Source organism: Solea solea, chromosome 18, assembly GCF_958295425.1.
Source record: "Solea solea chromosome 18, fSolSol10.1, whole genome shotgun sequence".
Lineage (NCBI taxonomy): Eukaryota > Metazoa > Chordata > Actinopteri > Pleuronectiformes > Soleidae > Solea > Solea solea.
Window position 1 is genome coordinate 21,892,222 of NC_081151.1, and position 27,935 is coordinate 21,920,156.

Below are 27,935 nucleotides of genomic sequence, written 5' to 3' on the forward strand. Positions count from 1 at the left end.
CAACTTCAAAAGGAATTAAATGAAGAATTAAATTTAAGAGGCTGGAAAACACCTTGAACGACCTTGAATTTCGCAAATCTAATCTGTTACACCGCGCGTCTCAGTCTCAACTTCTCGAAAAGACATTTGTTAACAATTTTCAACACCGAAGGTTTGGCGAGTGAATCTTTTCCTCCTAATTGGGGGGAAAACTGTCAAATAAGCTAAAAAAAAAACAACCCCAAAAAATGAGTAGTTCAAGCAGAGGGCACAAAAGAGAATTCCCATCAGAGAGATGAAAAGTGCTCTCATGCTCGTTAGGTTGAAATAATGTTAACAGGCAGTGATTATAAGCAATGCACACTCTTTTCTTTATCAGCAAAGGTCTTCACTATTCTCATACACGCAGTGATAATCCATACTTTTGGAGCTTTGCCTCCACGCAGGTAATCGCTTTGCAATGGTGGAGTGGAGCATTTCCCCAAAATGGTGGGTATCTCTCGTTTTTTGGAATTAGACTTAATCTGGTGAAGAGTTCCCCCGCTGGAGAATGCACTCGCAGAAGGGAGAGAATACGGAGAACAACAATTCCGAGTGTTTGTCACGCGGCCTTGTGGATGCGTGCGGCATTCGGATGGCACAGAGAGACGAGGCAGATATGGAGCGGGGATACTTTGAAGGTTATTGAGACATTGTGCTGCTGAAGGGAGGGAGGGATGGAGGGAGGGAGAGAAGGATGGGGTGAGGAGGGGCTGTCGTGCTCCCAGACTTCACTGAGGCTTTTCTTAAGCATTAATCCGATATGTTTGCATATTCATCCTATAACCAAAGATCGACGACATGTCTTGCGGGTATTTCCCTGACTCGACTGCTAACATCATAGAGACGGGGACACGCGATGGCGACGGCGGGGAGGGGGGGGGGAAATGTCACAAGGACACACAGAAATCTGTACAAGCACAGACACAAAGCCTTTCTGTTAAATGTCAGAATGTCTTTACCGTTTGGAATTTTAACTCACCGTCCTCTGAAAGTTCTGTCGAGAGAAACAACCTCTCGACTCGACCCATTCCGGATTCCTGAGAAAACCCTACTTCACGCAAGAGTTCAGGATGTCCTTCACGCAACGTCTACGTAAATGTCTTTGTGTCTGAGGTGGACAACGTTAACATTTTGTGACAGCGTGGGCCATACGTGCAAAACGCCACCCAGTCCAGCACTTTCAATGACCCCTGTCTATTCGGGCAAACTTCCAAGGGCCTTGAATTTACTTTTCAAATTCACAGACTTCACCCGAGGGGAGAAGTACGTTATTTTAGACTTGACATATCTGCACTGAAGGAGCTTCATCATCATGAGTCAGAACTAGCCCAGTTCCTCCTGGACCCTTAAATAACTTGATTTGCACACAATGTCTCATGGTCTGTTTAATCTGACGAGACAGCGACTTAAAAGTCATGCATTTGGAAACAAACCCAACTCGACTCTTCCCTGTGGAATATAACATTTCTACATGAGAAATAAGTTGACGTAGCGGGGAACGGACATAGTTTCATCAGGTGACTTAGGCTCTCATTAAAATGCTACCAGGAGCACAAAGACTGGAAATAAAGACGGGAAGCCACCGACGCTCTTGTTCAGCACCATTAAAAAGCTCATTACCGAACACTTTCACTGTTATTTGTTTAGCCTGCTCAAAAAGCCACACAGTAAAAGGAATCGGAGGTTAAGGGCCTGAGCTATTTTTCTTGGCACGGACTTTCCCACTTTCACCTCTCTATCACCAGCCAACAAATCATCTCCCTTTTTTACGCCTTGTTTCGTAAAGATGAAACTAATCAAATTGTATTTGCAGAATGCACATTTTCCCTCTGTTTCCAGTCTCTGTGCTAAGCTAAGCTAAGCTAAGCTAACCACTGACCTTGTCTTATTCTCCCCCCTGGTTATTAGAGCTGCAACTAACGATTATTTTCATAATCTATTCATCTTTCGATTATATTGTCGGTTAATCGAGTATTTGTTTGGTCCATAATAAAATGGCAGAAACCTGGAAATAACGATGTTTTCCAGTTTTAATGATTTCTTTGTCAAATGGAGCAAAGAAACCAGAAAATATTCACATTGAAGAAGCTGAGAAATTAAAAAACTTGTTTTAATGATTAAAAAAAAACTATGAATAATTGACTTATCGAATAAGTCCTAAAAATCGATCAAGAAAACAAAGTGCATCTGATTTGAGTTTCATTGTTGTATTATAGTTTGTCACAGCTAAGATTATTATTTTTTCAACTTTTAATTGCATTTTCTTTCATAGTCTTTCAATAATTAAAGTGAAACAAAACTGTGGTCAGTCTGTGAAACGGCTTTTTAAAGCATCTTCACTTTGTTTCTGAGGAATGACCATACCTATTCTATCTATTCCATAGATCAGTTCCCTTTCATATGCGCTGCCATGTTTACACACAAACGTGTCCTCGGCTGCAACACCTTCCTACACAGCTCACAGATAAATGACGTCCCTGTTATGAAACCTGTTTACTTCCATGAAACCTACAGTATTTCTTTCACGGCACAAACACTTCAGTAGACCACGACCATATTGTGGCGCAGTCCTTGCTTTGTGGGAATAACAGAAAAGGACCTTCCTCAAACTGTTGCCCGAAAATTGGAAGCATAGCATCGTCCAAAAGAGTTAAGATGGAGTCCGTCACTAGAGATAAAGGGGCCGAGAGCCCAAAGCCTGATTCAAACACCAAGTGTATATATAGTAGGGCTCCAACTAATGGTTATCTTCATCAACGTGGGGATGCACAATATTAGACTTTTTGATATATCAGGGGTGTTTGGGCCAATAACGGATACTGATATGTAGACATTTTTCTCCACACCCCAACTGCCGAGCTTCTGTAGTGACAGCAGATGTAAATGTCAATTTTCTTCATTGTGCAAAATAAGCAAAGATAAAGTAGTATAAATAATAATAAAAAAAAAGGTAGCAGCCTATTCAACTGTCTGTTTTAGTACTTGTTTAGTACGTGTTTGCTGATATCCAATAATACCTTTTTAAAGGCAATCTCGGCCGATACCAATATTGTGCTGATGATATCGTGCATGTTTGGTCCATAAAACGCCAACAAATGATTTCTTTGTCATATGGAGCAAAGAACCCAGAAAATATTCATTTATTATATAAGATACATTTATTTAAAACAGTAAAACAAGTGACGCATGGAGCAGTATTGCTACTTCACGACTCCTCCAGCCTCACACAGCAATACAAAGTTTACAAAACCCAAATGAAACTTTAAAATCAACCAAAATAAAACTATAAAACAAAAAAAATGGACAGTCATTTTTAATTATTGTTAATTATGGTTAGTTATTGACATTGACATTGACTTTTCTGAAAAGGATTCCCCTATTTTTCTCCTTCTTATAATCTGGAAAGTGCTTTGTGCTAAAGCTTGAAAAGTTAAATTATGGGAAAGTCTAAGAGGTGAATTAAATGGTTGTGTGTTTAAAGCCAGGTGTTATTGTTGTGTTGCGCTGAGAACATTGCACATTGAACTTTGCATAAAATACTGTGTAAATATGTCAATATTTGGTGATGGGATAAAGTCGTCTATAAAGTGAGTTGTGTGTAATAGGAATGGGGGTAGGTACATATAAGTTTATACTTCTGCCTTTTCAAACATGTGACGTGTTTGAAATCTATCTATCTATCTATCTATCTATCTATCTATCTATCTATCTATCTAAGTAAATGTATCATTATTATTAAAGTACTATAAGAAGACAGTTGAAGCCACATATCCATCCTCTGAAGTGGATCTCACTGTGATTGCTGTGCTCAGCAGGAGCAGCATCATGTTTTGCCGCCACCGACGGACGCAGAGAAGAGATTTAAAGAGATTTCAGCTTCTCCTGTGTTACAGCTTTACAGGATCAATGACAATTCTGTCGGAATTTCACTCCGCAGCCAAACACAAGTTCCAATTTACGACCAAATAAAAGGCTTTGTTCTCAATTCAAGAGTGATTTTTTTTTTTTTGTTTGTTTTCGTTTTTTTTCACACACATTGTTCGTCTTGTTGACGAGGGGCGATGCGCTGTTGCCCGTGGCCCGCTGTGGCAGATCATTGTCAGGCGGCGCTGATTACCGGGCTTTTACATACTTCACGCTCTGATGGTTCGTTCACAGACAGGTTCATTAGCAGTCGTGAAGGTTATTGTGCAGCGAGACACAAGCGGATTCACTTAAACTGCACCCGCTGAGACACAACTGACACGCCAACGAGTCAATGAGGACGCCGAGGTAACGGGGACACCTGGCCCCCGCGCTGCAACACGCACACATTACACTGCACGCGTGACAGCATGAATTCATTCCCTTACAAACTCTTTTTCAATTTCAAAACAGCAAACTGAAATGAAACAAGTGCTTATAGCTGGAGGAGGCCTTGAAAATACCTCGAGTAAATTCATTATAAAAGTGTAGTGATTTATTTCATTTAAAGACAGAAGCAACAGCAACATTGACCTGTAAAGACAAACGAGCAAAGAAGCGTCCAGTGAAAATATCATATGTGACGCTTCTTGTCTCCGCCCACCCCTGCTCTGCTGCTGTATACACACAAACGCTCCCTCAGTCGGGCCTGAGGGAACCAGTTTTCACATCAATACAGGTTTTTCTATGGCCGATTGTTAGAAATCGGGACAAGAGGCCCATATATTTGGTCAAATCTGGTCAAATTTGACTTTTTAATGATAAAATATAATAATAAAAAAAAGCACTCATGATACATCCCTCAAAACTACACTTTATGTCCGCACTGCAGTATTTTCAATAAAAAAATAATGTGAAAACTATACAAAAGTATGGTTATCCAAGTGCCGATTCATAACATACATTATCTCGAGGCACTTTAGACTTTACAGTTATCACAGAGAAACCCAACAGGAACACAGTGTGCGAGCGTTTGCCAAGAGAACCGCGCGCAGCAGAGTGTACGGATATCTGCCTTTGGGTAGGAGAGAGGAGAGAGAGGAGGAGGAGGAGGGGGAAGGGAAGCTGACAAGAAAAATAAAGTTCCAGTGACTTTACCGAGTTTCTGGCCAAGGCTGATTATTAAATAGGCAAATATCGAGCCTCTAATTAGAAACATCTTTTTATGTTCACAAAGAACAAACAGAGGCAGAATAATATCTGTGCTGATGTCGTGGTCACGTGTAATGACGGCTGCTGAACCGTGAATGTACTTCACTGTTTTTTCCTTTTAAACTGTGCTATTTAAAGGAGTCGGGGTGGAGTGGACACTTATTATGTTATTAATGCAGATAAGGCCATGTTTGAATTGACTGTTCACTGCAGTACACACAGTACAGTATTTATACTTAAACATAATGAAATGAATGCAAACAAGAGGGCACCGCACAGAAACAGAGACGGGGAAGGGGAAGCTGTCTTCTTAGAAGCAGGAAGTCAGAGGTGGTATCGCACATCACACCGTGCCGTCGTCTTGACTGATCTGCCGCGTGATTGCCGGGCGCTTTCATGACACACATGAGGGAAATGTCTGTCAGTTTCACAAACACGCGAGCAGGACTGCTTGATGTGGTGTCAGTGTGTACGTATGCCACATGACAATCTCCTTTTTTAAACTCAAAGATATGAGGGGAAAAAAACAACAACAACAACAGATGCTTGTTGTTGCCGCCGCGCCATCGATTGTGGTTTTTGCATCAGTTTGAGGACGAGTGACACGGCGAGTAACAGCTGTTTGACAGCAGAGAGAACGTTACCCGAGATGCTCCTACCATTTCTGTCTCTGGTAAAACAACAACAACAACAACAAAACCTTATGTGGGCTACGAATCAAAGACCAGTCGACCCTTCTTTATGCTCCGAATTCACCTTTTATGATCCCTGCGTTCTCAAAATAGAAAAGAAAACGTGTCTTCATATAGAAAACCTTTCTGCGATACATATTGTGGGTTAAAAAACGGCGACGCAGCCTCGGAGACGAGTGAATGTGCCCACGTTTAATAGGAATTCTCCCCCTCGGTGTCCCTCTGTCTCGCTCTCACAAAGTCACAGCGCCATTACAGCTCGACACCGCAGGAAACTCCGCCTCTGCCTCTACCTGACATGACACACACTCGTGTGGAGGGAGAAAAACTGTTTACGAGCAGCTTGTTGCAGTAAACAAAAACCGAGTGAGAATTCTCCGCGAGGAACTGTAAAATGCTGTTTTCTCTGTGAGAGGAGAGAAATGATCATAAACACAGGCCGTGTTTCAGGCTTCAGTTATGTCAGGGCCTAACGATGCTACCTTGGGATGTGTTGGGAAGAATTAACTTAAATGTTTTTAAGTATTTAAGTATCTCATGTAACTTAAACGAACCAATCACAAGCAAACCTCCAGACGCGGTGCAATGAATGCCACACACAGTAAAACACAAACGCAACCAGTCACTGCAGCGCAATAAATATACATTCAGTCAAAAATGGAATTAAAAACAGTCCCAACATTAATGCAAACCACCTGACAGATGTTCTACAGTCAGTATGTGCGGAAGTTACCAAGACTATTTAGCAACCAGCTCTATGACGGCAGAAAATGTCATAAAATAAATGGTCAAAGTAAAATATCACACATTTAGGGGTGAAAAATCTACTATTTTCACAATTTAAAACAACACAGCAAATTACAGTTACGTTAAGTCACATTTAGTCATCTTTTGATGAAGTCTCCGAAGTTGTATCGATAACAAATTGCAACCTCAATATATGGCAATTGGATATTTTTGCCCAAATCGACTTAAAAAAAACGACTTAAGCAACACTATTTGATTAGGACTAAAAACAAACGCTTTAAGTTCAATGACTTTTTCCGGAGAACTTAGAAATTGTGTTGTCATTTTCTAACGCAACATTTTCCGGGGCATCCGTGACACATTTGAAGACAAACCACATATTTGAAAACAAAAAAACTGCAGTGTCCTTTTCAATTCGTTGACCACAGAAACAAACACAACCCTAGTGCACAGGGTGGCACAATCTGAAAGTGTCTTTTTAAAAAAGAGAAGTACACTGTGAGGCTTTCATATCAGCTATCACCTCTAATCCCCTTAAGAGTTCAATTTACCTACTTGAGCCACATTAATCCTTTAATTTCATAAAGAAAACACACGTGTCTGTTTTGGTAACAGTATCATGGTGTATAATTGTAGCCTGCATCGCTTAAGGTGACATTATATCTTGACGTCTTGCAACATTTACACAATAGGAAAGTGAGTGAGGTTGAGGATATTTGAGTGCCGGGTTCATCTCTTAATACTTAATCACAGCCTGTTATTAAAATAAGGAGCTTTCACAACATGCCATGATTACCAGTATCTTTTCACTTTTTTCCCACTGAATCAGCTGAGCACTGTTAGCATTAACATCAAAGAGTTGAAAGAGGAGGATAAGGCCAGAGAAAACCTGCTCCACTGACGACTGACAGTAAGTAAGACAGTATCCACCATCTTCATTTCTTATGAAAAAAGCAGGTGAAGAGACGAGTTGCCCAACATATTGCCTGAAGGGTCTTGAGGAGATCAATAAAGGACTAGATCAAAGTATCGTATTGTGTCTCGTTTGAGGGCTGCAGTTATATCTCACCCTACCCCTCACAACATCCATGAACCTTCTCTGTGGTCTTTTCCCTCCTGCCCAGCAGCTCCACCTTTGTCCAATATAATCTGCAAGTGACCATCTGAACCTTACTTCATCTCCAAACCATTTCTAATCCTGTCCATCCTGGTCCCTCCCAACGGAAATCTCAGCATCTTCCACCAACCCTGGCTCCTGCCTTTTAGACAGTGCCACTGCCTCCAAGCCTTACATCATAGCAGGTCTCACTACCGTCGTGTGGCCCAGGTATCACAGAGTGTCGCTTCAATATAGATTTAAACGACTCCAGAGTTGGTGCCTGGCAAACAGCAAGAGGGAGTGAGCTCCAGTGGGTTGGAGCAGCGACACCGAAAGCCCCGTCGCCAAAGGTCTGCCTGCAGGTGCAGGGGACAGAGAGTAGACCGAGGTCAGCAGACACGCAGGTTCCCGGGAGGGATGGTGCAAGTGGAGGAGTGAATGGAGAGGAGAAGCTTGAAGATGATCCGGAACTCCACTCCTTGCATCTTCACCAAACAGTCATCCACAGACAGGTAATTCTTGCTTCTACTTCGTCCTCTCTCCAGCACAACCCTCCGCCTCTCCAGTCTCTCTTCCACCTGTCCCCTACTCTCGCTACAGACTACACTATCATCTGCAAACCACACAGTCCATGGAGACTCCTGCCTGAGGGCTGCAGTTATCTAACCACCTAAGAAGGGTCCTTACACGTCCTACATGCCTTTGTAGCAAACTTTATGGGTAAGAATCAGCCATTACTCTAACCCAGTACAGACTTTGACATTAACTGCATCAAAAAAAAATGTTTTGATGTGGATTTAATAACTCCAAGTCAACAGAAAGTCAACTTATATGACCCTTTGAGTATGTGTAAAGCAGTCAGGTTGAAACTGATTCAACCTGCCTCTCCGTGCAGGCTAATCTACTGCAGGTACAGGCTAAACACATGCCAGACGCCCCAGGAGGGACCGACCGTGGAATTTACAGGAGAGGTGAGGCTAAGAGTCTGAAGTGAAGAGGGCAAGAGATTAAAAGGTGCCCCTGCTGCGTTTGTAGGGGAATCTACGACGGCTGGGCCGGCACCAAGGACGAGGCTGGGCCTTTTGTTGGCTAATTGTGCCCACAGGCTGTCCTGGCAACCCTCCTCTCTGGAGCTGTGGTCACTGAGGGATCCTGAGCGGAAAAAGGGAATTCCTCCTGCTCCGTTTGCTCGTATACTCGAATTCAAACAGCAGGCCCACATTTGGCCTTTATTTGTCTCCCTTTTATTCCCAAGAAATTGTTTCAAGAACTTCAGTCGGCAGAGCTAATTTCACACACATTGTAAAAGGGCACTTTTACAGTATATGTTCGCATGGAATTTCCCAATAGCCACGGGGGCACACTGGAGTCTAAACCAACACACGTGTCCGTGCATGTTGTTTTCTCAGGACTGAAGCGAGACAATTTACATTCATTAACATTTCATTAACTCCAGTTGATAGAAACTGAACTGGTAACTATCGTTATACATGCGTGTATGTTTTGGTTGTGTTTACCCACAATGCCCTGCGTTGTAGTCCGCTTCCTGCATTTGGTTCCCTTGAAGCGAACCGAGACGTACGCTTTTACTGGGGTTCAAACTTGGAATCTTCTTGCTTTGAGGCAACAGTGCTCACCACTGTCCCACCATGCAGTTGTATGGAATTTTGATTTTCACAAAGCAAACAACACTTTTTAAGAAGCAAAACATATATTGATTTAATCAAATATTGTGTTTTATTGTTTGAAAATACACTTGTTCTCTGCACTGCCTAATTTGTCGGATGTCGACGGGGAACGAGTTCCACGTGGAAAGAACAAATCAGGGAGTGCAAAGAACGAGTGCATTTTAAAACAATAAAATACCATATTTTTGAATGATTTAAATTGATATTTTTTTGCTTCTTGACACACATCTAATTCCACACAATTGTGCGTATCCCGTACCGGCACAATTTCCAAGGACGTACGAGTCACCTTGACAGGGAAATACTTGGCAGACGCACAAGGCACATATCTGATTTATTTCCACATATGAATGAGGCTTGAAACCAAACTGAGGATATTTGATTCCATGTGCTAACACATATCTATCATATCTGATCTGGGCCACGTGTGAGGAGGGAAAAAAAATAAAAAATCAGCACTGATCCACTTGCACTGTACGGCGTAAACGCAGCCCCCAGAATGTTCAAACTGTAACTGTGTTCATTTGCAGTCTTATCGTTTCCATCACCAGCTGAAGGAAACCCACAGCATGGCAGCCCGGGATTCACCGCGAGGAGCTGGTGATGAAGAGGCTGCTCTGTTAAAATCTCGCCGTGGATAAGCATCCTAAATAATAAAATGGATGATGGGCCGAGCGGACGCTCAGGTGGGGAAGCCACCCTATCATTCAGTGAGGTGGGGACGGGGGTGGGGGTTTATTCCCTGAGCCGTCACAGGCAACCACATCAGTGAGCGTTTTCAGTGGATGATGTAATGTGTGGAGTAACATGTCTCGGCTTGATTCCTGATCAAGTCACACTCGTGTTCCATCGCAATCATCAGATTCACACGTTTTCTCTGCTGTTGGCCACTTTGATTTAGTCACAAAGCCACACACACACACACACACACACACACATTTGGGCGTTGATTTATGCCGAAAAACCACAAACAACAATAACCGCAAGGTGAGAGTTGAGACGTAAGTCTGCGATTTCAATTTCAGGACAGCGAAATCAATGAGCTCTCACCTTTCCAGCACTGACACATTTCAAACGGGAGAAGTCAATACGACGAAGAAGAACATTCTAGATTTCACAAACGGTATTTAAAGCACACACACACACACACACACAGCAAAATGTGCAATTATTTAGTCAATTAATGGCTAGGCCGACTGACACAAAATCAACTGATCTGATGACAAATTCATTCATATTTTCTGAGAACGAGTGTTTACTGCGCTGCGCTGTTCTGTCCTCCAGCTGAAGGTAAACACCACTTTATTTGATGGATGCTTCCATCTGAATGACCTTGAAGTACAATGAGTCACAACTTCAGGACAAACAAATAAATAAAAATACTAATACTTTTTCCCTCCTTTTGTGTTTTCCTTGAAAAACATGGGCAAAAAAAAAATCCTTATTCAAACTCAACGATATAATGAACAGTGAGCTGCAGCGAGACAACAACACTGTTACCAAGGAGAAGCAGAGGCGGTCGTGAAGGAACTACTCAAATTAAAAATGTCAATATTCTTTTTTGTGCTCTACATTAGCACTAACATCAGGAATGTTTAGTCGGCCATGGGTTGTATTTAAATCCAGACATGAGGACATACTGGTGCAGCTTCCTCTCACAATATAAGACACGTTTTTTTAAATAAAACATTTTGTTCTTCTTCATTGAAATTGTTAATTCACTATTTGAACATGCAGTCAATTGTAAATAACTGCCAGAAAACTGTAACTAAGAATTAAACTGTTTAAAAACACTTGAGAACGTCATCATTTTGAGGTTGGGGAAAGACAGATTTTATGGACCAAACAACAACAACAGGTATATAATCTTATATAAATAAGATTATATAAATAGGACCCTACCACCTTACTTTAACCTATACATCGGAGCAGCCCTAACCAATAGGTATACTTCATTTGTTTATTAAAATGTTCATACCTGTGTGCCGTGCTGTTTTTTTTTTTAATTTGCATGTGTACATTTGTCAGAGATAATGAGATAAAACAGTTGCTTCAGGCTGCAAAAAGAAGCTGCAAATCAAGAGTTGGACGTGACAACCTTGATCAAACCAGTTACAACCAGACTGCAAACAGATTCCACTTTTCAACCTTTTCTCAGGAATGCAACACCTGATATGCTACGACAATATTTCACACCATGACTGACAGCGGGCTTTGTAACAAAGACGAGACAGAGCGGTGCAGAGCAGAACACTCCGGTCTAATTCCCTGTGAATCATTTTCTCATTTTAATTTGTCCAAAAAAAGCACAATTCAACAATTTTGTTAAATTTCCTCTGCGTGAATGTCAGAGCGCTGGTTTGGTGTGAAGAGCTCTGCAGTAATCCTCGGCTCTTTTCACCTGACAGGGATTGATAGTTAGAGTGAGTCAGTTCACGGATGAATCGAGGGCCCGGCTGCTGCCTGACCAGACAAGGCATCGTGACTGAGGTTAGCAGAGCAACATGCACCAATTTACACCCCCACCTCCACTACGGCATTTCATTATTCCCTCCCCTCTTCTTTTTCTTTTATCTGTCCTCTCCCTATCTGTTATTTTGTGTGATTGAACATCCCCACATCTTTTCTTGTTCACCATCCTCTTTTTTTTTGGTTGTCGCTGCTTTTCTTTACACTGTCATTCTCAAATACCTCACTCCCACTGGTCAAAGAAATAACCTGTTTAAACGGGGGTTTAAAATGTTTTTGGACCAGAGAGGATGTCTCCAGTTGGCATTGATGGTCACTTTTAAGCCAAAGTTCAGAAATCCATTCAAACTTGGGAGGGGTGGAAAAACTTCAAAGTTCAAACTATACAGCCTGGGAGCACAACAGACTGTCTTGACTGACTGGGCAGATCCACTTTGAATGGCCTCTTTGTCCATCAGAAAATTGTTTTGCTGTAACAGCTAAAATGTCCTCGAGAGCAACTGAAAAGCAGCCTGTGGAAATGTTTCGTGGCGAACAAACCTAAAGAAACACCTGTTAGCTCCACCCACATAAGGGAGGAGAGTGTTCAACCCCTCATGACCACGAGTAAGAGCGCTATCTTCAAAGAAATAGCGTAGCTGTTTGTCTACTACGCTATGATGCATGTTTGTTGTGAATCTATCTTTTTTGAAAACATGGGGACAGTTTCTACTTCATCAATCAGTTCATATAAAAAATCAGTTGAAGGAGAGCCTGAAGCAAAATATACAATAAAAAAACTCATCCACAAAAAATTAAGCTAGCTCCTAATTTCCAGTCAGTTGTCAATAAAGGCTAACTTGGTCTTTTTTAGGTAACATTAGCAAATAAAAAAAAATAAAAATATACAGTTCTAGCACTACCCGACTCGACTTCACTTGTTTTATATTTGCTTTTCCATCAGTGATAGTATCTGGTGGTTTTTTTTGGTTCCTGCTCTGCTCCGATACTAAAATGTGACGTTGACAGAGTGCTGGCCACCATTTGGTCAGAGAGTGTCGTCACTGGAAGAGTCACAAGCGCGACGTCCGACGCAAGAATCAAAGCCAACAATGTCCAACTTTAGATCAGTTAAAAAAGACTTAAAAAATCCTGAAAACATGCGTTAATCTCCAACAATTTAGCAAAGGAAATGTCCAAAATCTCAATATTTAACAGAGGAGTCTGTCCGGTCATACAGGAAGTACTGAACGAGTCTGTGAAGAAATCCTTCTAATTAACCGATTCTAATGATTCAGTTACAGCGCAAACAACTGCTTTACGAGTCACTAGTTTGTGTCGCGTATAAAACCAAGTCACGGCCGTGCTATGATGACCCCGCCCACGTTGAGGAGGCAATATAGGAATGAAAAAAAACGACATGTCTGATACCAAACCAAGTAGATCCGAGTCGATTGGTGCCACAACTGTATAAAGGAAATGCATCATTAGAAGTGAGCCCTACGGGACTCAATGTGGCCTAATATGAAAAAGTCCTTTCATTTCCAGCATCGTGAGGGAAAACCAGCAGGGCACGGCTGCGTCCCTCTGTGTGCAGCCTCTGCTACATCCAATAATTTGTCACTAAATACTCTTGGTGACTTCTGCAGACACCGACTGTTGAAGGTCTCTGCATCTTTGGCAGGCAGCTTACCGGGAAATAGTCGAGGCTGAATTATTGAAAACTAGGAAATGACCGTGCATTTAGTCAATCGTCACTTAGCCTCTGGTGTTGTTGTTTTGCCCCCCCCCCCCCGGCAATGGAGACAAATTCGGCACTAATTTGAGTGTGAAAGACACTTAACGGTCACACGCAGATATAGGATTGGGCTCAGGTGCTGCAGCGTGTGTGTTTATGCTGGCTACAGAAATTTCATAGAGGGAGGAGGAAGAAGAGGGGGAAAAATAAAAGTCAGTGCTGGGGGATTCCTGCTAATTGCTTACACATTCCCCTCTTCCTCTGGCTCGATTAAAACCAGGCCACCATCTCACTTTTAAGTCAGCCATTCTCCACATGTACGCAGCTCCAGCCTGCCCACCGTCCCACAGCATATGTCACTTTGGTGGTGTGTGTCCCCCCCCCCCACCGAACTACAAAGACTCCGCTTCCACTGAATCGATGCGAGGCCGCGGAGATAAATGCAAGTACAAGGTCGACTCTAATGTTCATGTGATGCGCTGATGCCGGGTTCCTCTCTCATGTCCTGACTTATGATGTTAACATGCATCACGATGAAAAGCACTCCCAATAGTGAATTTTCATTTTCGGCATAATCCTGAAGAGGAAAATTGTTAATATTCTTCTTCAGTGATTTCTGTCCAGCTCGTCAACATACATAGGGATTTTATTTTGAAGTGCAACAAGGGGGTCACTGGCAGGACCTCATGATTTATGATGATTATAGTAACTATTAGAGCAGCAACTAACGTTTATATTCATAATTGATTCATCTGTCGACTGTTTCTCAATTAAATGAGTACTTGTTTGGGCTGTAAAATATCTAAAAAATTGATACAGTTTTAATGATTTCTTTGTCATATTGAATAAAGAAACACATTTAAGAAACTGAAAAAAATCTGAATAATAAATAAATGCAGCCCTCAAAACTATCTTGGTTGTTTTTCACTTTAAAATGTTCACCCAAAAAATGTGTATCCTATCTGCAATTGGCCGATTATGTTATTTATGTAGGTTTATATTTATGTTTAAATCCAAACGTTAATTTGGCAGTTTAGTTTTTTGGCTTCAACAAATGTCAGATTTTAGTCAGACTTAGACGGTAATTCGTTATTCGTTAGTCCATCTATAATCGAGCTAGTCTTAGTCGGACTAACATCCCTGGATAATGTCCGATTATAGTCCGATTACTCCAGTCTTTGACTAGGAAGTAGAAGGAGACAACGTATCTTTCTTCGGACAACACAACAACCACATCTAATTTATATCACATTAACTTGCACAGCAGGAGAGACACAGCGCCACCTACGGAGGCGGAGTCACATGTGCACGGCCAACAAATAGGTTTTCTCCTCCGCATGTATGCTCGGACTCTGCAAGCTGTCCGATTGCCCGACTCAGTCAGACTACGGCCTTAGCACGATTAAACTGTGCATGCAAACGTACAGATTGGAGAAATAGACCTAGTGTTACCTTAGAAAAGTGAAGCAATTCTGTGTCCTTTTTATCCGATACCAGGACCAAAAATATGAACCAAAACAAATCGGCATCATATTATCAGCCATCAGCTGCACTGCACTGGTGTCAACAGCAGCCACAGAGGAAACAAATATCTGTTGACCTCTATTTCCAACCTGGTACATTATAAAACTTAATGGCTGCGTCTTTCACCCGAGCATGAATGGCTCTTTAGTATGCGGGAACCTGGTGAGAATCAAACCACTAACCTCAGCAGTGTCAGTGTCGTGGCCTGCCCTGTTCAGTCGCTGTCTCTTTGCTTAACTTAATTGCATCCCATCCCACACTGACAGAATTTAAATTAAGGAACCTGGGCTGCAGACTATTCCTGAGATTACTGTTCTACAGTGCAGTCCCCCCCCTGCTGGCCTGCTCGTCTAATCCTCCACCTGACACTGTGGATAGAGTGGTTTGTGGAGTCTGTCTATTTCATACCGAGCCCTTGTTTCTTTACTTTAACCTGCAGGTGAGCTCCTTTCACCCCTGCACGTCACTCCGGTCTGACATGTCTCCGCGGCGGTGAAATGGAGTCACAATGCTTCACATTTACTTGCACAGACAGGGCCGCAACTACAGATGTGATATGAAGCGAATGAGCCGGGATGCCGTTGTGACGCAGCGGCATATGGAACGGGAGTCGATTACACGGTCACGACGCGCGGCAAGGACAAAAAGGACGCGAGACGCGGCACGAAACGAACGTGTGGGGGGGGGGGGGGGGAGAAAAGAAAAAAAAAGAAAAAAAAGCCACCCACCACGGATGGACAGAGGCCATGCGTGACAGTCTACACCTGAGCAACGTCAGCTTTCAAATGAAATGTCTGCAGGACGACATGAGGCTGCTTGTTTCTGCAGTTATACGTGTCATACGTGACAGGACGTGTGTGTGCTCACACTCCCACCTCTTGTGAGTCTGCATTGTACATCACATAGATGCACAGAGCTGTAGCCATCGTAGCACAACTACACCTCCACCTGCTGCTAACTGAAAGTAGCCTCGATAAGCCCCTCTCCTGCTTCTCCTCAGCATCGTGGAAACACAGGTTGACAAGAAAAACCACGGTGTGTAAACTATGGTATGAGATCTCCACATCCATCATTAGGGCGAAGACGTAACTGCGACAACAACACCGTCAACACGGACAACTTTGTGCAGTGGAATCTCCTCAAAATTCACGGTGTTTGTAGCATCAGACATGCAGACATGTTAAATAAAGGATATATTATGGGTTCTGTGAAAATCTCTTTCATAAGCAAGTAAGGAAACTGCAAATAGTTCTAAATGAATCGATAGGGAATCAACTCTGAAACAGAAACTGACTCCAATCGGAATTAAATCTATTCAGGTAATCAGCTGTGATGCTCAGCCCTAATAGACACCACCACACTCTACTCAGTACATTGATATTTCTTCTCAGGCAGCTTTACAATCAAGGTTGCTGGAATACATTGACATCCTCCCCGACATCTTGGAATAATTACTATGTTGTAGAGGCGAGCAGCAGAGCACGCCGTCCACCACTCTGCTGCGTTCCGTGTGTTGGTTTTAAATTAAATTCACTGCAAACCGCTGGCTGTTGTGAGGTGGAAATGCTGTGCAGAGAAATATGAAATAGGAAGTGAAACAAACACCTCGCCTGTGTGCAGCGCCGCTTCCTGCGCTGTAACCTGTAGAGCAGGCTTTTAATCTGATAGATGGGCGTGTGCACGTGTTAGTGCGCTGGTGGTAAACCATGGCATGATTATACAACGGCAAACCTGGGCAGCCTGTCATGACCAAAGATGTCTGGAGGACCACCAGCGCTGTGTGTTTTATTGTCTCTAAACATGTGTTTATGTGTGTCAAAGCTGCCGCATTAAAGGGAGAGTTGAAGTTTCTTTTGTGGTTGCATGAGGTAGCTGAACATCAAGGACCAGCCTGAGACATTCTCAATAAAGACAGTGACAGATTTTAGCCACTCAAAATGCTCTTCAAGAGCAGCCCGGAAACAGATGTTCATATTTCCTGCACCAAAAAACATCGAGAAAATCTGCATTATTACACCACAGCTCACAGTTTTTCATTTAGATTTGCACAAGTGACAAAAATCAGTAGAGCAGCAGCTCCCCGTGTACGCGTGAGCTAAAAACGCAGATTTTCTCTATGGACTTTGGTGCAGGAGACGAAGCGCATACAGAAAACAGAAAAAGAAGAATTGCTATGGTATTGCGTGTCGCCTTGCTTGATTCAGACACGGCAGCAAATGTCGTGACGGTAGTCTTCAGGCACTGTCGTGAACATGCTGTGTGAGAGATTATGTCCGTGGGTCTGAGTGCATTTATTCTCGGGCCGCGTGTGCGCCTGCCTCGGCAAAATGATCCCCGACTTTTAATCTGGAGACAATGGCGGCCGACAGAGTGCTTTATTAGCCGGTGAAAAGCATCTATTGTGCTTTGAATGAGATTAAGACGTGGCCTCTCCGTGAAGTCAAATGAAAGTGGATCAAATTGGCACTAAAGGGACCCTGACGAAAACCTGCTTCAGCACTCTGTCACATCGTCGGCCACTAAATAAACAAAAAAACATACAAACAAAACAAAACAACAGCATTACATCCACTTTTGTGAATAAAAAAACCACCGTAAGACTTCCTGACTTCATGATTGTGGTTATAAAACAACTGTACTGGTGTAACTGGATTCAGCCTCACTTGATTTATGATTGCTTGTTGTTTTTCTAGGCAGCAGCGCACTAGTATTTAAACCTCATTTTATTTGACCGGTGAGTAAAATAGAGGGGGGGGGGGGTTTGTGTTGCTTTCATCCACACAAACAATAGTTGCTTTTTATTCATCCACATCTGGAGGGTATGAAGCAAGAAGGAAGCGTGGAATTTAGAGGTTTGCCGGAGTCACATGTTACAATGCCGTGTTACAACTACGAGGCTATTTTTGCACGCGGTGCTTGTAAAAGAAGGGCTGTTTAATGAGCTTGTAAATTCGGCATGAGGGGGGGGGAGTTCAGAGCGGATTCTTAGGAATTCCCAAAAAACACAGCGCTGCCTGCCCAATTAAGGTCAAATAAACGATAGACAGAACATCATGCTGACAATATTGGAGTAAAATTGCTAACCAATTTATTGGTTTATCTCTATCAGTGATTTTTCATTTCATTATTTATTTTTATTTTTTTTTTAAATATTTCACATTTAAAAGATTGTAAGCTTGTGTGGAGCTCAAATGATTGATTGTTTGCGTCGTCCATCCTCCATATTTACGATCAGGATTCTCTCTTTATAACATGTCGGACAAGACAAACATGTTTTTATGCAGTCTTTATTTGGAGAACTATTTGTAGCCACAGTTGTTGTTTTTGTTGTTGCGGTAATTGCACCTCATTGATGTCAGAGTGATTAAATCCTTTATCACTCACATACTAAGTGAGTGGATCCAACAGCACAGACCACACACTGCTTCACAAAAGAGGTTCACTTTCTGTTTCACGGAAAATACAACTTTACCGATGCGATCCCTTTCTTGTTTTGTTATTAAAAGGTTTTTCCATAAACATGGCATCGTTTCATACACAGGAAAACTGATTCTGTAGTGCAGCAATACACAAAACACGGAGAAGACGTGGGATTTCCCCTTTAATCCCTTATTTGCTTCTTTTGTTGTTGTTGTTTTTACCATAACTGGAAAACAGGTGAAGCCTGTTTATTTACTTCTAAATAAATAAAAACGGAATAAACCTTTGGGGCGAGTGAAGTCAAAAAATGATGAGGCTGATATAGTCCGATATATCGCAGCAACAGCATTTTAGCTGAGTCATATTGTGGGCGCTCTATGTTTTTAAAATAGCTTGAAATGGCACAAACGTGTTGTTAACAGCTTCATAGTTTAAGAGGTCGAAAATGACTGAATCGGACTGATATTGGCCTCTGTAAATACTCTTGTTTGTGATATCGGTCTCAATACATACTCTCGTTTGTGATATCGGTCTCAATACATACTCTCGTTTGTGATATCGGTCTCAGTACATGCTCTAGTTTGTGATATCGGTCTCAGTACATGCTCTAGTTTGTGATATTGGTCTCTAGTTTGTTATATCGGTCTCAGTACATACTCTCGTTTGTTATATCGGTCTCTAGTTTTTATATAGGTCTTGGCACATGCTCTAGTTTGTGATATTGGTATCAGTACATACTCTAGTTTGTGATATCGGTCTCTAGTTTGTTATATCGGTCTCAGTACATACTCTTGTTTGTTATATCGGTCTCTAGTTTGTTATCTGGGTCTTGGCACATGCTCTAGTTTGTTATATTGGTCTCAGTACATACCTTCATTTGTTATATCGGTCTCTAGTTTGTTATATCGGTCTCTAGTTTTTATATGGGTGTTGGCACATGCTCTAGTTTGTTATATTGATCTCTAGTTTGTTATATAGGTCTTGGCACATGTTCTAGGTTGTTATATCGGTCTCTAGTTTGTGATATTGGTATCAGTACATACTCTAGTTTGTGATATCCGTATCGAACATGAAAAAGTGGGATTTTGCCATCCCTAAAAACAGCCTCCATATTATGATGCATTATGACAAAAGGTTTTAAGATGTTTTTCACTCCTAAAATGCTGGTTTCATGTGAGTGAAAGTCGATACAATTAGGGCTACAACTACTATGATTATTTTCATATTGATTCAATTTCATTTATTAATCAGGCGATTATTTGTTCGGTCCATAAAATGTCAGAAGAAAACGTGGATCAATTGTTTCCCAAACTCTTAAATGTCTTGTTTTGTCCACAAACCAAAAATGATTCAGTTTTAATGAGCAGAGAAACCAGTATTAATTGCGTTTAAATGCTTCCTCTCCTTGATTTAAAGTGTCTTTGAGCGTTTCTTTAAAGTGCTTCTTCATTATTAATATTATTATCCAACTATGCAGATAAAAGAGGGTCCATGTTTGCTAATGTGTGCGTGGGAGAGTCGGGGGGGGGAGAGAACAAAACAAAGAAGACGACGCAACGGCAGAGGAGATATAAAGACAAAAATTCTGTGTTCTTTGAACTGTGCATGATGAGTGTCAGTCTTCACACATCTACATAACTGTGTGTGTGTGTGTGTAATTATGTGCACTGTGTGTACGTGTGGGGCGACACGGCGAGGCAGTGGCTAGCATTAGGGCCTCACAGCAAGAAGGAAACAGGTTTGATTATCCGACTGGAGCGTGTTCTCCTCGTGTTAGGGCTCGAACGATTCTAAATATTTGCTTTTATTTAGCGACTGATATTGCGATGGCGATATGGTTTGCGGTATCAGAGGCAATGACAATTTCTACATTATTATTTGCGCGTGATAATTGTGCAGATCTGCTGTCGTAGAACTCCTGGTGTTCACATACAGAAATGATAATATTCATCATTTTGAGCAGAGTGTGACATCATCCAGAGAATCTCAACAGCGATTGATCATTCTCGGCCGATCGCCTTGCGTGCGGTTGTGAACGCAGCTTCAGAGTGAACGGATATTCTCCTCTGTGCGTTTGACCTGCGGTGGAGTGGTGGTGACCTGTCCAGGGTGTGACCTCTGCCTTTCAGCTGAGATTGGCTGCAGCCCCCCCCCCCCCCCCCCCCCCCCGCCGTGACCCCAACGTGTGAGGATGAAGTGGTAGAAAATGAGCGAGGGAGCGTAAATGCTTATAGGTGAACACACACACACACGGGCGTCGTGACTTGGATGTGTTTGTGTGATATTTCAGGGTTGGTGCATATTTGTGTGGGTGTTTTTAGGATGTTTTTCAGTCATAATCACTGACCTTGTCGGGACCTGTAGCCTTCATGGAGACCCGATTTGAACTGTGGTTGGGGTTAGGGTTCTGGGTCAAGGTTAGGGACAAGGCTTTGTTTAGGCTGTCCAAATGAATGCAAGTCAACACAGTGTCCTGAGAAAAATAGCTGCACAAACCTGTGTGTGTGTTCCTGTATAATTATTAGTATGTGTGTGTATGTGTGTGTGTGTGTGTTCATGTGTGTTTCTCCTCTGCCCAGATGGCTGTGCTCAGAGGCTGGAGCTTCTGAGATCTGTTGCCAGCGGTGAATACTGATCAGAGATCACTGTCACACACACACACACACACCTCCACACGTCATCCATCTTTCACACACACACACACACCTCCACTTCCACATGGTCGAACTACTAATTCACACACGGCCACAGTGTGCCGGCCGTGCCGCTGTTCCCTGGCTCGGCAGGTCACGGCCGCCGCGCTGATTATCAGGCTGTCTGTCTGTCACACCTGAAGACCGACACCGCCGGGAGATTTCAGCTCTGTGTCACTGTGATTTTATTAAATCAGAAGTGTTTCACTAAGAAGCGCAAATGGCGATTTTAACTGGAATTACAAGGATTTTGTTTTTGCAGAGCTGGATGCAACTATCGGCTCAAGTCAAGTGAATTTTTCAAGCTTGAATACAGAACAGTTCCTCGTTTCAGATCCTAAAATATTAATACATGCTAGGTATTTTTATATGTTTGTTTCTCAAGAATCAAGAATTAATGCTGCTCACGTTTTCTCAAGCCTATTATTTCACACAGGTAGTGGGGTCCCTCTTCCATTTTGTACTGCCATGTTTGTACAGTAGCCCAGAGTGGACAAATCAAACACAGGCTCTATGCTCTAAGGCAGTACAGTAAAACACTGCAGCAGCTCCGCAGGGTCGACGACGTCATGAAAAAAATACCAAAAGGTCTGTTACTTTAAATAAAAATAAGGATTTTTATGGATTTAAAGAGTGCTAGAAACATCTCGGGTAATGTTAGTACACAAATCAAAGTCTTAGTCTAGTCCAGAAATGTCACATATCGCATCTTTAATGCATTCAGAAGAATAGTAACTTAAAAATAGCTGATTTCTATTTTGCATACTGCCTTTTTGCCCCACTACACGTCAACAACACCAGATAAAGTATAAATCTAGATCATCTCGGGCTGCAATCAGGATTCATTGCTTCTTAAATGTGAATATTTTGTTTGTCAAAACTGTGGTGGACAAAAGAAAGTCATCATGTCCGAGTCGCAGAGATTTGTCACCGTGATCTAATGTTGAGCGCGAGCAAAACAAAAACCAGAGAGGTAAATGAACCAGCAAGCAAGTAAAGAAATAAATAACTAAAGTCTCTGCAGTATTATCACATGAAGTAATTATATGTGCGGGGGGCTCTGTGGTAATTTACACGTCCATAAAATGAATCCCATCTCTGCGTGACCTCCTCCTCTTCCTCCTCCCTCAGCATCAGCTGCTCCTTCACCTGTCAGCAGCTCGCCACACTGATAACGACCCAATCTGGAGACATCGCTCACAACATGCAGCGGCGACGTGTCACTGCTGGTTATTAGTGGGAGAAATAAAATCGCGTTAAGATTTCTCACGCAATTATGTGATTCTGAAGGCCAAAATGTTGAATATACCGTTTCACGAGATACAACGAATTACCAGTTTTAAAATGTAAAAGCACTCCTCAAAGAAGTGAGGTTAAGGTTAAGTGGTTAACTAAGTTAACCAGTTAACTTTCTTTTAGAGGCGGACCAATTACTGTATTTGCTTACTGTATCATTTGGCAAATATTCAAATATCCTCTAGTGTCATGGTTCTCAAAGTGTGGTACCAACTCAATATTTTCTCACGTGGTACTTGGTATGAAAAGTTTGAGAACCGCTGGTCCAGTGCATGAGGACTAGTGTGAGTAATGCGGGCTTCACAGCATGTTGAGCAAACAGGAGCGGCTCACGAGATGCATTCAAAGACCCTGGTAAATCTGCGAAAGCTACTACTACTTGTTGCTGCTGCCACCTAGTGGTAATAGAAACACTGCATATTAGGTTTTGTAATCAAGCAAATAAATAAATGGCTGATGATGACAAATTTTTGCGCTCAGAAAAAAAGTTTTATTTTAAAAAGTTTCATATATTTCATATTTAGTTTATACATTAGGTGAAGACACTAACTGCAGATTATAGACAGATCCTAAGTGTGGTTATTTTCATTAATTTCAATTTGTGATTTTAATATATAATATAATAAAAAGATGAAAATATTGGATTTAAAATGCCCCCCTAAAAATATCTGCATCCTGCGTCAGAAATCAGCTGCAATGATATTTTTGGCCTGAATGCTGAATCAAAATCATCTTAAAATAACACAATTCGCAAATAACCAAGGCTGAAATTGAATTTCTATCTTTCGATTTTTGATTGACAAGCAGATATTTTACCCAAATCGTTCAGCCATACTGTTTTTTTGAGAAACAGGGGTCATCGGTCGATTATTATGAATTAATCAGACCAATTATTAAGAAAAAATTGTTCTCAGAAATTTAATTTTTTTTGTTTATGATGAACAGTTTTATGTAATTAATACTTAATACGTTCGTTATAAATTGGCAAGACAGACCATGAGTATGGTTTCTTGTATTATTTGTTATCATTTGTCATCGGTCGACCTCTAAGCTCAATCTAATCCCTTTAGAAAGAGACTAAAGTAAATGTTTTATGATTCGTTGTTGTACTGGAGCCAAGGTTAACTTCCAAGGCCCACACACACACACACACACAAAAAGAAAATAATCTATGGTGTGAATGTAATTAAAAGGATTAGATTGGATTACCCACAACTCACACCTCCACCTCCTCCAGTGTGTGTAACACACCTTTGTGTTCACACACAATAACAACTGCGCCTCCCTGCCTCCGATCACATCCTCCTGAGACGATGAATGCAAATTATACTCTTCAGAGGATGAGCCACGGCAGTGTCCATTACGCCGCTGACACACACACACACACACTCGGAAATGTAGTTAGTGTGCGCGGCTCGTGACGCACACGCACACACACACACTCATATCACCACGGCCCCTAAATAAAAAAATAACACACAAACACAGAAATGTGCACATTTTCTCATCCCACACACACTCCATCTCTGCCTTTCTTGCAATATTCCATACAATGTCCTCGTCTTACACACACACACACACACACACACTGATGGGCAGCGTCCTGATCCTGTTTTCTCGGACAAAATGAAAGTGAGGAGGCAGCCGCATCACACCTCCGAATGGGCTGTGGGCTCCTGGAGGACTTTGAGTGAAGGGGAGAAGTCGCTGCTCCCCCTGTGGCTGTCACCAACACTAATCTGTCTGTCTTTCTCCGTCTCACACACACACACACACACATATATTAAAAAAAAAACAGGCGCTGATGACGCTCGTTTTTTTTCCCTCCTAAATATCTCATGCACAGAAACACATACAGACACGTGACAGTGAGTGCACATACGTGTGTACATGCACAGTCTTGCTTCCGTGCAACACATGAGAAAGTGCGTTAAAGCGCCCGGGCGTTCTCCTGCATTCCAGCCCCCCCAACCCCCCCCCGCGCGCGACAGGTATACTGGCTACCGTTTCGACAGCGAGGCAATCTTTTCTCTCAACGTTCGGTCCATCAACCAGAGCACTACGACGCAGGAACCTCTCCTGTCGCATACCAGACATAAACAAGAAGAAGATGAAGAAAACAGGAGGGGGGGGGGGGAGAAAGAGAAGAAGAAGAAGAAGAAAAAAAACACGGCAGAGGAGTTCTCACAGAAAAAAAAGAAAGAATAAGAAAAAAACGAAAAAAACAAAAAGGGGTCTGTATTTCTGCGAGGGCTCGTACAACCCCACCTCCCCAGAGAACGGAAATAAAGACGGACTTTCTGTCACAAACACATTCCTAAGTATGCCGAAAGAGAGGGAAAACACACACACACACACACACACGCGCACACACCAAATATGTACAGTAGAACACATGCCAAACAGCCAAACATCTGCCCTTCCTCACAGTGGAAGTGAAGTGGAGGTGGGCTGCACATGTTTTGCACAGGGAGGTTCTCGGGTTTCACGGGGTAGTACAGGGAACCCCGAGGTTCTCCCAGTGAACACTGCTGCTGCTGCTGCTGCTGCTGTCGTGCACATCTGAGGAGCAGCTTCCTCTCAGAGCTTCGATTCCACTTACCCGAAGGCACGAAATGAAGAACTTTGTTGGTCTCCATGGCTGAGCAAGTGTTGGCGAAAATGCACACTTCCTCTCTCCAACAACCTCCTCCTCCCCCCCAAGTCAACCCATCATGGTTGTGTTATCCTGTGCTGATGAGTGTGAGATCACCTCTGCTCCCTCTGCTCTGCTCTGTTTCTGACTGCCTCTCAGACACATGCAGTGACTCAGCCCCACACTGCCTGCCTGCCCGCCCGCTCACCACTCAGCCACTGGGTCCTAGTGCCTTCGCTTTAACCCCTCCTCCTTGGTCCATTCCTTTAATCCACCGCTCGGCAGCCTGTGGCAGGGCCGGAGAGAGGACAGGGCAGACCTCATGTCACGACACACCTCCCCATACTCTCCTGCACTCGCACGCCTCAGAGCCGCTGAGCAACATGTAATTTTCCCTGCAGAAGAACACACCTGAACGCCACGAGGCTCAGTCACTTTACTACTGCAATGTTAACTCCACTCTGTCCTCGTTTTAAATATGTCGAATGAATTTCATTTATTCTTTTATTAATCTGTCATGCAAAACTATCAGACCTGATAGATGGTACAATTACTCGATTACTAAATTAATTGCCAACTATTTTGATAATCAGTGACTGATAATCGATGAATCGGTTTGAATCGCTTTTTTTTTATTATTAAAACAAGATTTCTGATTTTTTTAGCTTCTTAAATGTGAATATTTTCTTCGTTTCTTTCTAAATATTTCTGTTTTCTTGACATGAAGAGCCGTCTGGTGTAGCAACGTTTACAATTTATAGCCTGTGGCACAGGTTTGGCAGAAATGAGTTGGCAAAAAAACACAAACTAACCACTGCTGGATCTAAAAGAGTCGACGTGTGCAAACAAAGCCAAACTGACACTCACGAGGGGGGGATTGCAAAGCCGGTTCAGGTGCTATTCATTCACACGTGGAGCTGCAGAGCCAGTGACGTGACTCCGATGAAACAGCGGCTCATGAAAAATAGCTCCAGTCCAGTAGATACTAATTGTACAGACAAGACAGGGCTTGATACAAGGGCTGCAAAGATTAATTGGTTACTAAATACATTTTCAACCATCTTGATATTTTTTAGCTCCTTAAATGTGACTATTTTCTTTGATCCAAAGACATTTTCTGACACTTTATGGACTAAACTACTTAATGAATGGAGAAAAGAATCGACAGGTAAATTGGTAAACCAATCGGCAACTATTTTGATGATCTATTGATCATTTTAAGTCTGTTTTTTTTATAATCAAAGCAGGTTTTCTGATTTTTCAGCTTCTTAAGTGAATATTTTCTGGTTTATTTGCTCCATATATATATAAAAAAATCATTCTAACAGATTAATTTTGGTGTATGGACATCATATTTTCGAGATTCAAAACCCAGATCAACATTTTTGAACATTTTCTGATATTTTACGGTTCACGGTAAAGTGAGACAAATGCAAAACGGGGTTCATTAATATCCACCAATAATGTAAATGAAGTTATATGAGACTCAAACAAGGCCAGGTCATTTTCATAGGCTCAAAATAGTGTATGGAATGGATAGTAAGAGCATGCTAATGCACATAGAAATTGCTTAATGTATGGATGGTTATAAGAGAATCAAACAAGAGCAGGGTAGCATATATGTCCGTCATTTTCACAGGCTCAAAATAGTATATGGGATGGATAGTGAGAGCATACAAATGCACACAGAAATTGCTTAATGCACGGTTACTGGAGTGCCTATGCTCCTTTTGCTTCACACAGAAATAGACACACATGTGGGAGACATTTCACATGTCGAGTTGGAAATTATTATGACCTTATTTTGGCCTCTGTGTATGATTACTGAAATCCTGTGTCTTTAGATTAGAATATACAGCACCGGTGAGGTTGTGGAAAGTGAAAATAAGCGAAATATGTTGACAGAACCTCTGGAGTAAGTGGCATCTTAATGGCCCTCTCAAGCTCCAGTGGGAGACTCTGAATGTGTTCTCACATAAAAGGCTGGAGGTGTTCATACGTGTTATTTCTCCCCCCCCCCCCCCCCCCACCCCATTGACACATTGGAAAGCTATATGTGAAAATGGTTTTGCTGCACGTGTGTTCATGAGTGAAATCACCGTTATACTCCGCGCCCGAGAACAACAAGCATGTACCCAATTCAGACCTGCTGTTAATTCTAATTTGCCATTTTATCTCATCATAAAACAGCATTTCTGGACAGATTCGGAACGTTTCATAATTCACTCATAGAGAAAATCACAGATTCTACACGAGGGCACACAGGAGTTGTTGATCCACTGCTGCACATGTCAGTGTGTTCCAGTGTGTTAGTCTTTGACTTCTGTGTTTGAAGTTATCTGTTTAGATTTACCTGCGGTTTCGCCTTAAAGGCACAAACTGAATAAACGAGGCGGCAAAAGACCAGAGGGCTCCATGTTCCTGCGAGCTAAGAATGCAGATTTTTCTCTATGGAGTTTGGTGTGGGAGAGTGTGGAGGAGAAAAGGCTGTTTTAAGTGTGAGATGAAGCAGCAAAAGCATATTCTAAACATATTATAGAATTCATTGCTTTACAAAAAGAATTCTGAAAAAAGTCATGCAACCACTTTCACGTCCGCTTCGGCGACAGATGTGACAGACGACACACAAACATCACTTAAACTTCAACTGTAGCTCAGCTTCATTATCCTTCTTCAATATTTGCTGCTGTAATGAATTTTTTTTTTTCAATGATAAACACTATTCCCCATTAACTGCCACTTAAGGGAATAGTAAACGCGGTGCAGCCAACCTGCAGCTATCGTCCGCTTCTTTCTAGTTCTAGTGTTGCTGCCTCTGT

General features: G+C 42.1%; 1 protein-coding gene across 5 annotated transcripts in view; it reads right to left on the bottom strand.

Annotated features, from left to right (window-relative positions):
* The window catches only part of slc4a11 (solute carrier family 4 member 11), a 103,035-nt gene that overhangs the window by 53,789 nt on the left and 21,311 nt on the right, over positions 1 to 27,935 (bottom strand). The window contains exon 1 of one of the 5 annotated variants that reach the window (XM_058614708.1): positions 25,084 to 25,272. The exons of 3 other annotated variants lie outside the window; for them this stretch is intronic. In XM_058614708.1, coding sequence (XP_058470691.1) covers positions 25,084 to 25,120 — 37 coding nt within the window. In that variant the 5' untranslated portion in view covers positions 25,121 to 25,272. Of the gene's footprint in view, positions 1 to 25,083; positions 25,273 to 27,935 lie in introns of those variants that run through there. One more of the 5 variants, XM_058614710.1, reaches the window with a different exon arrangement.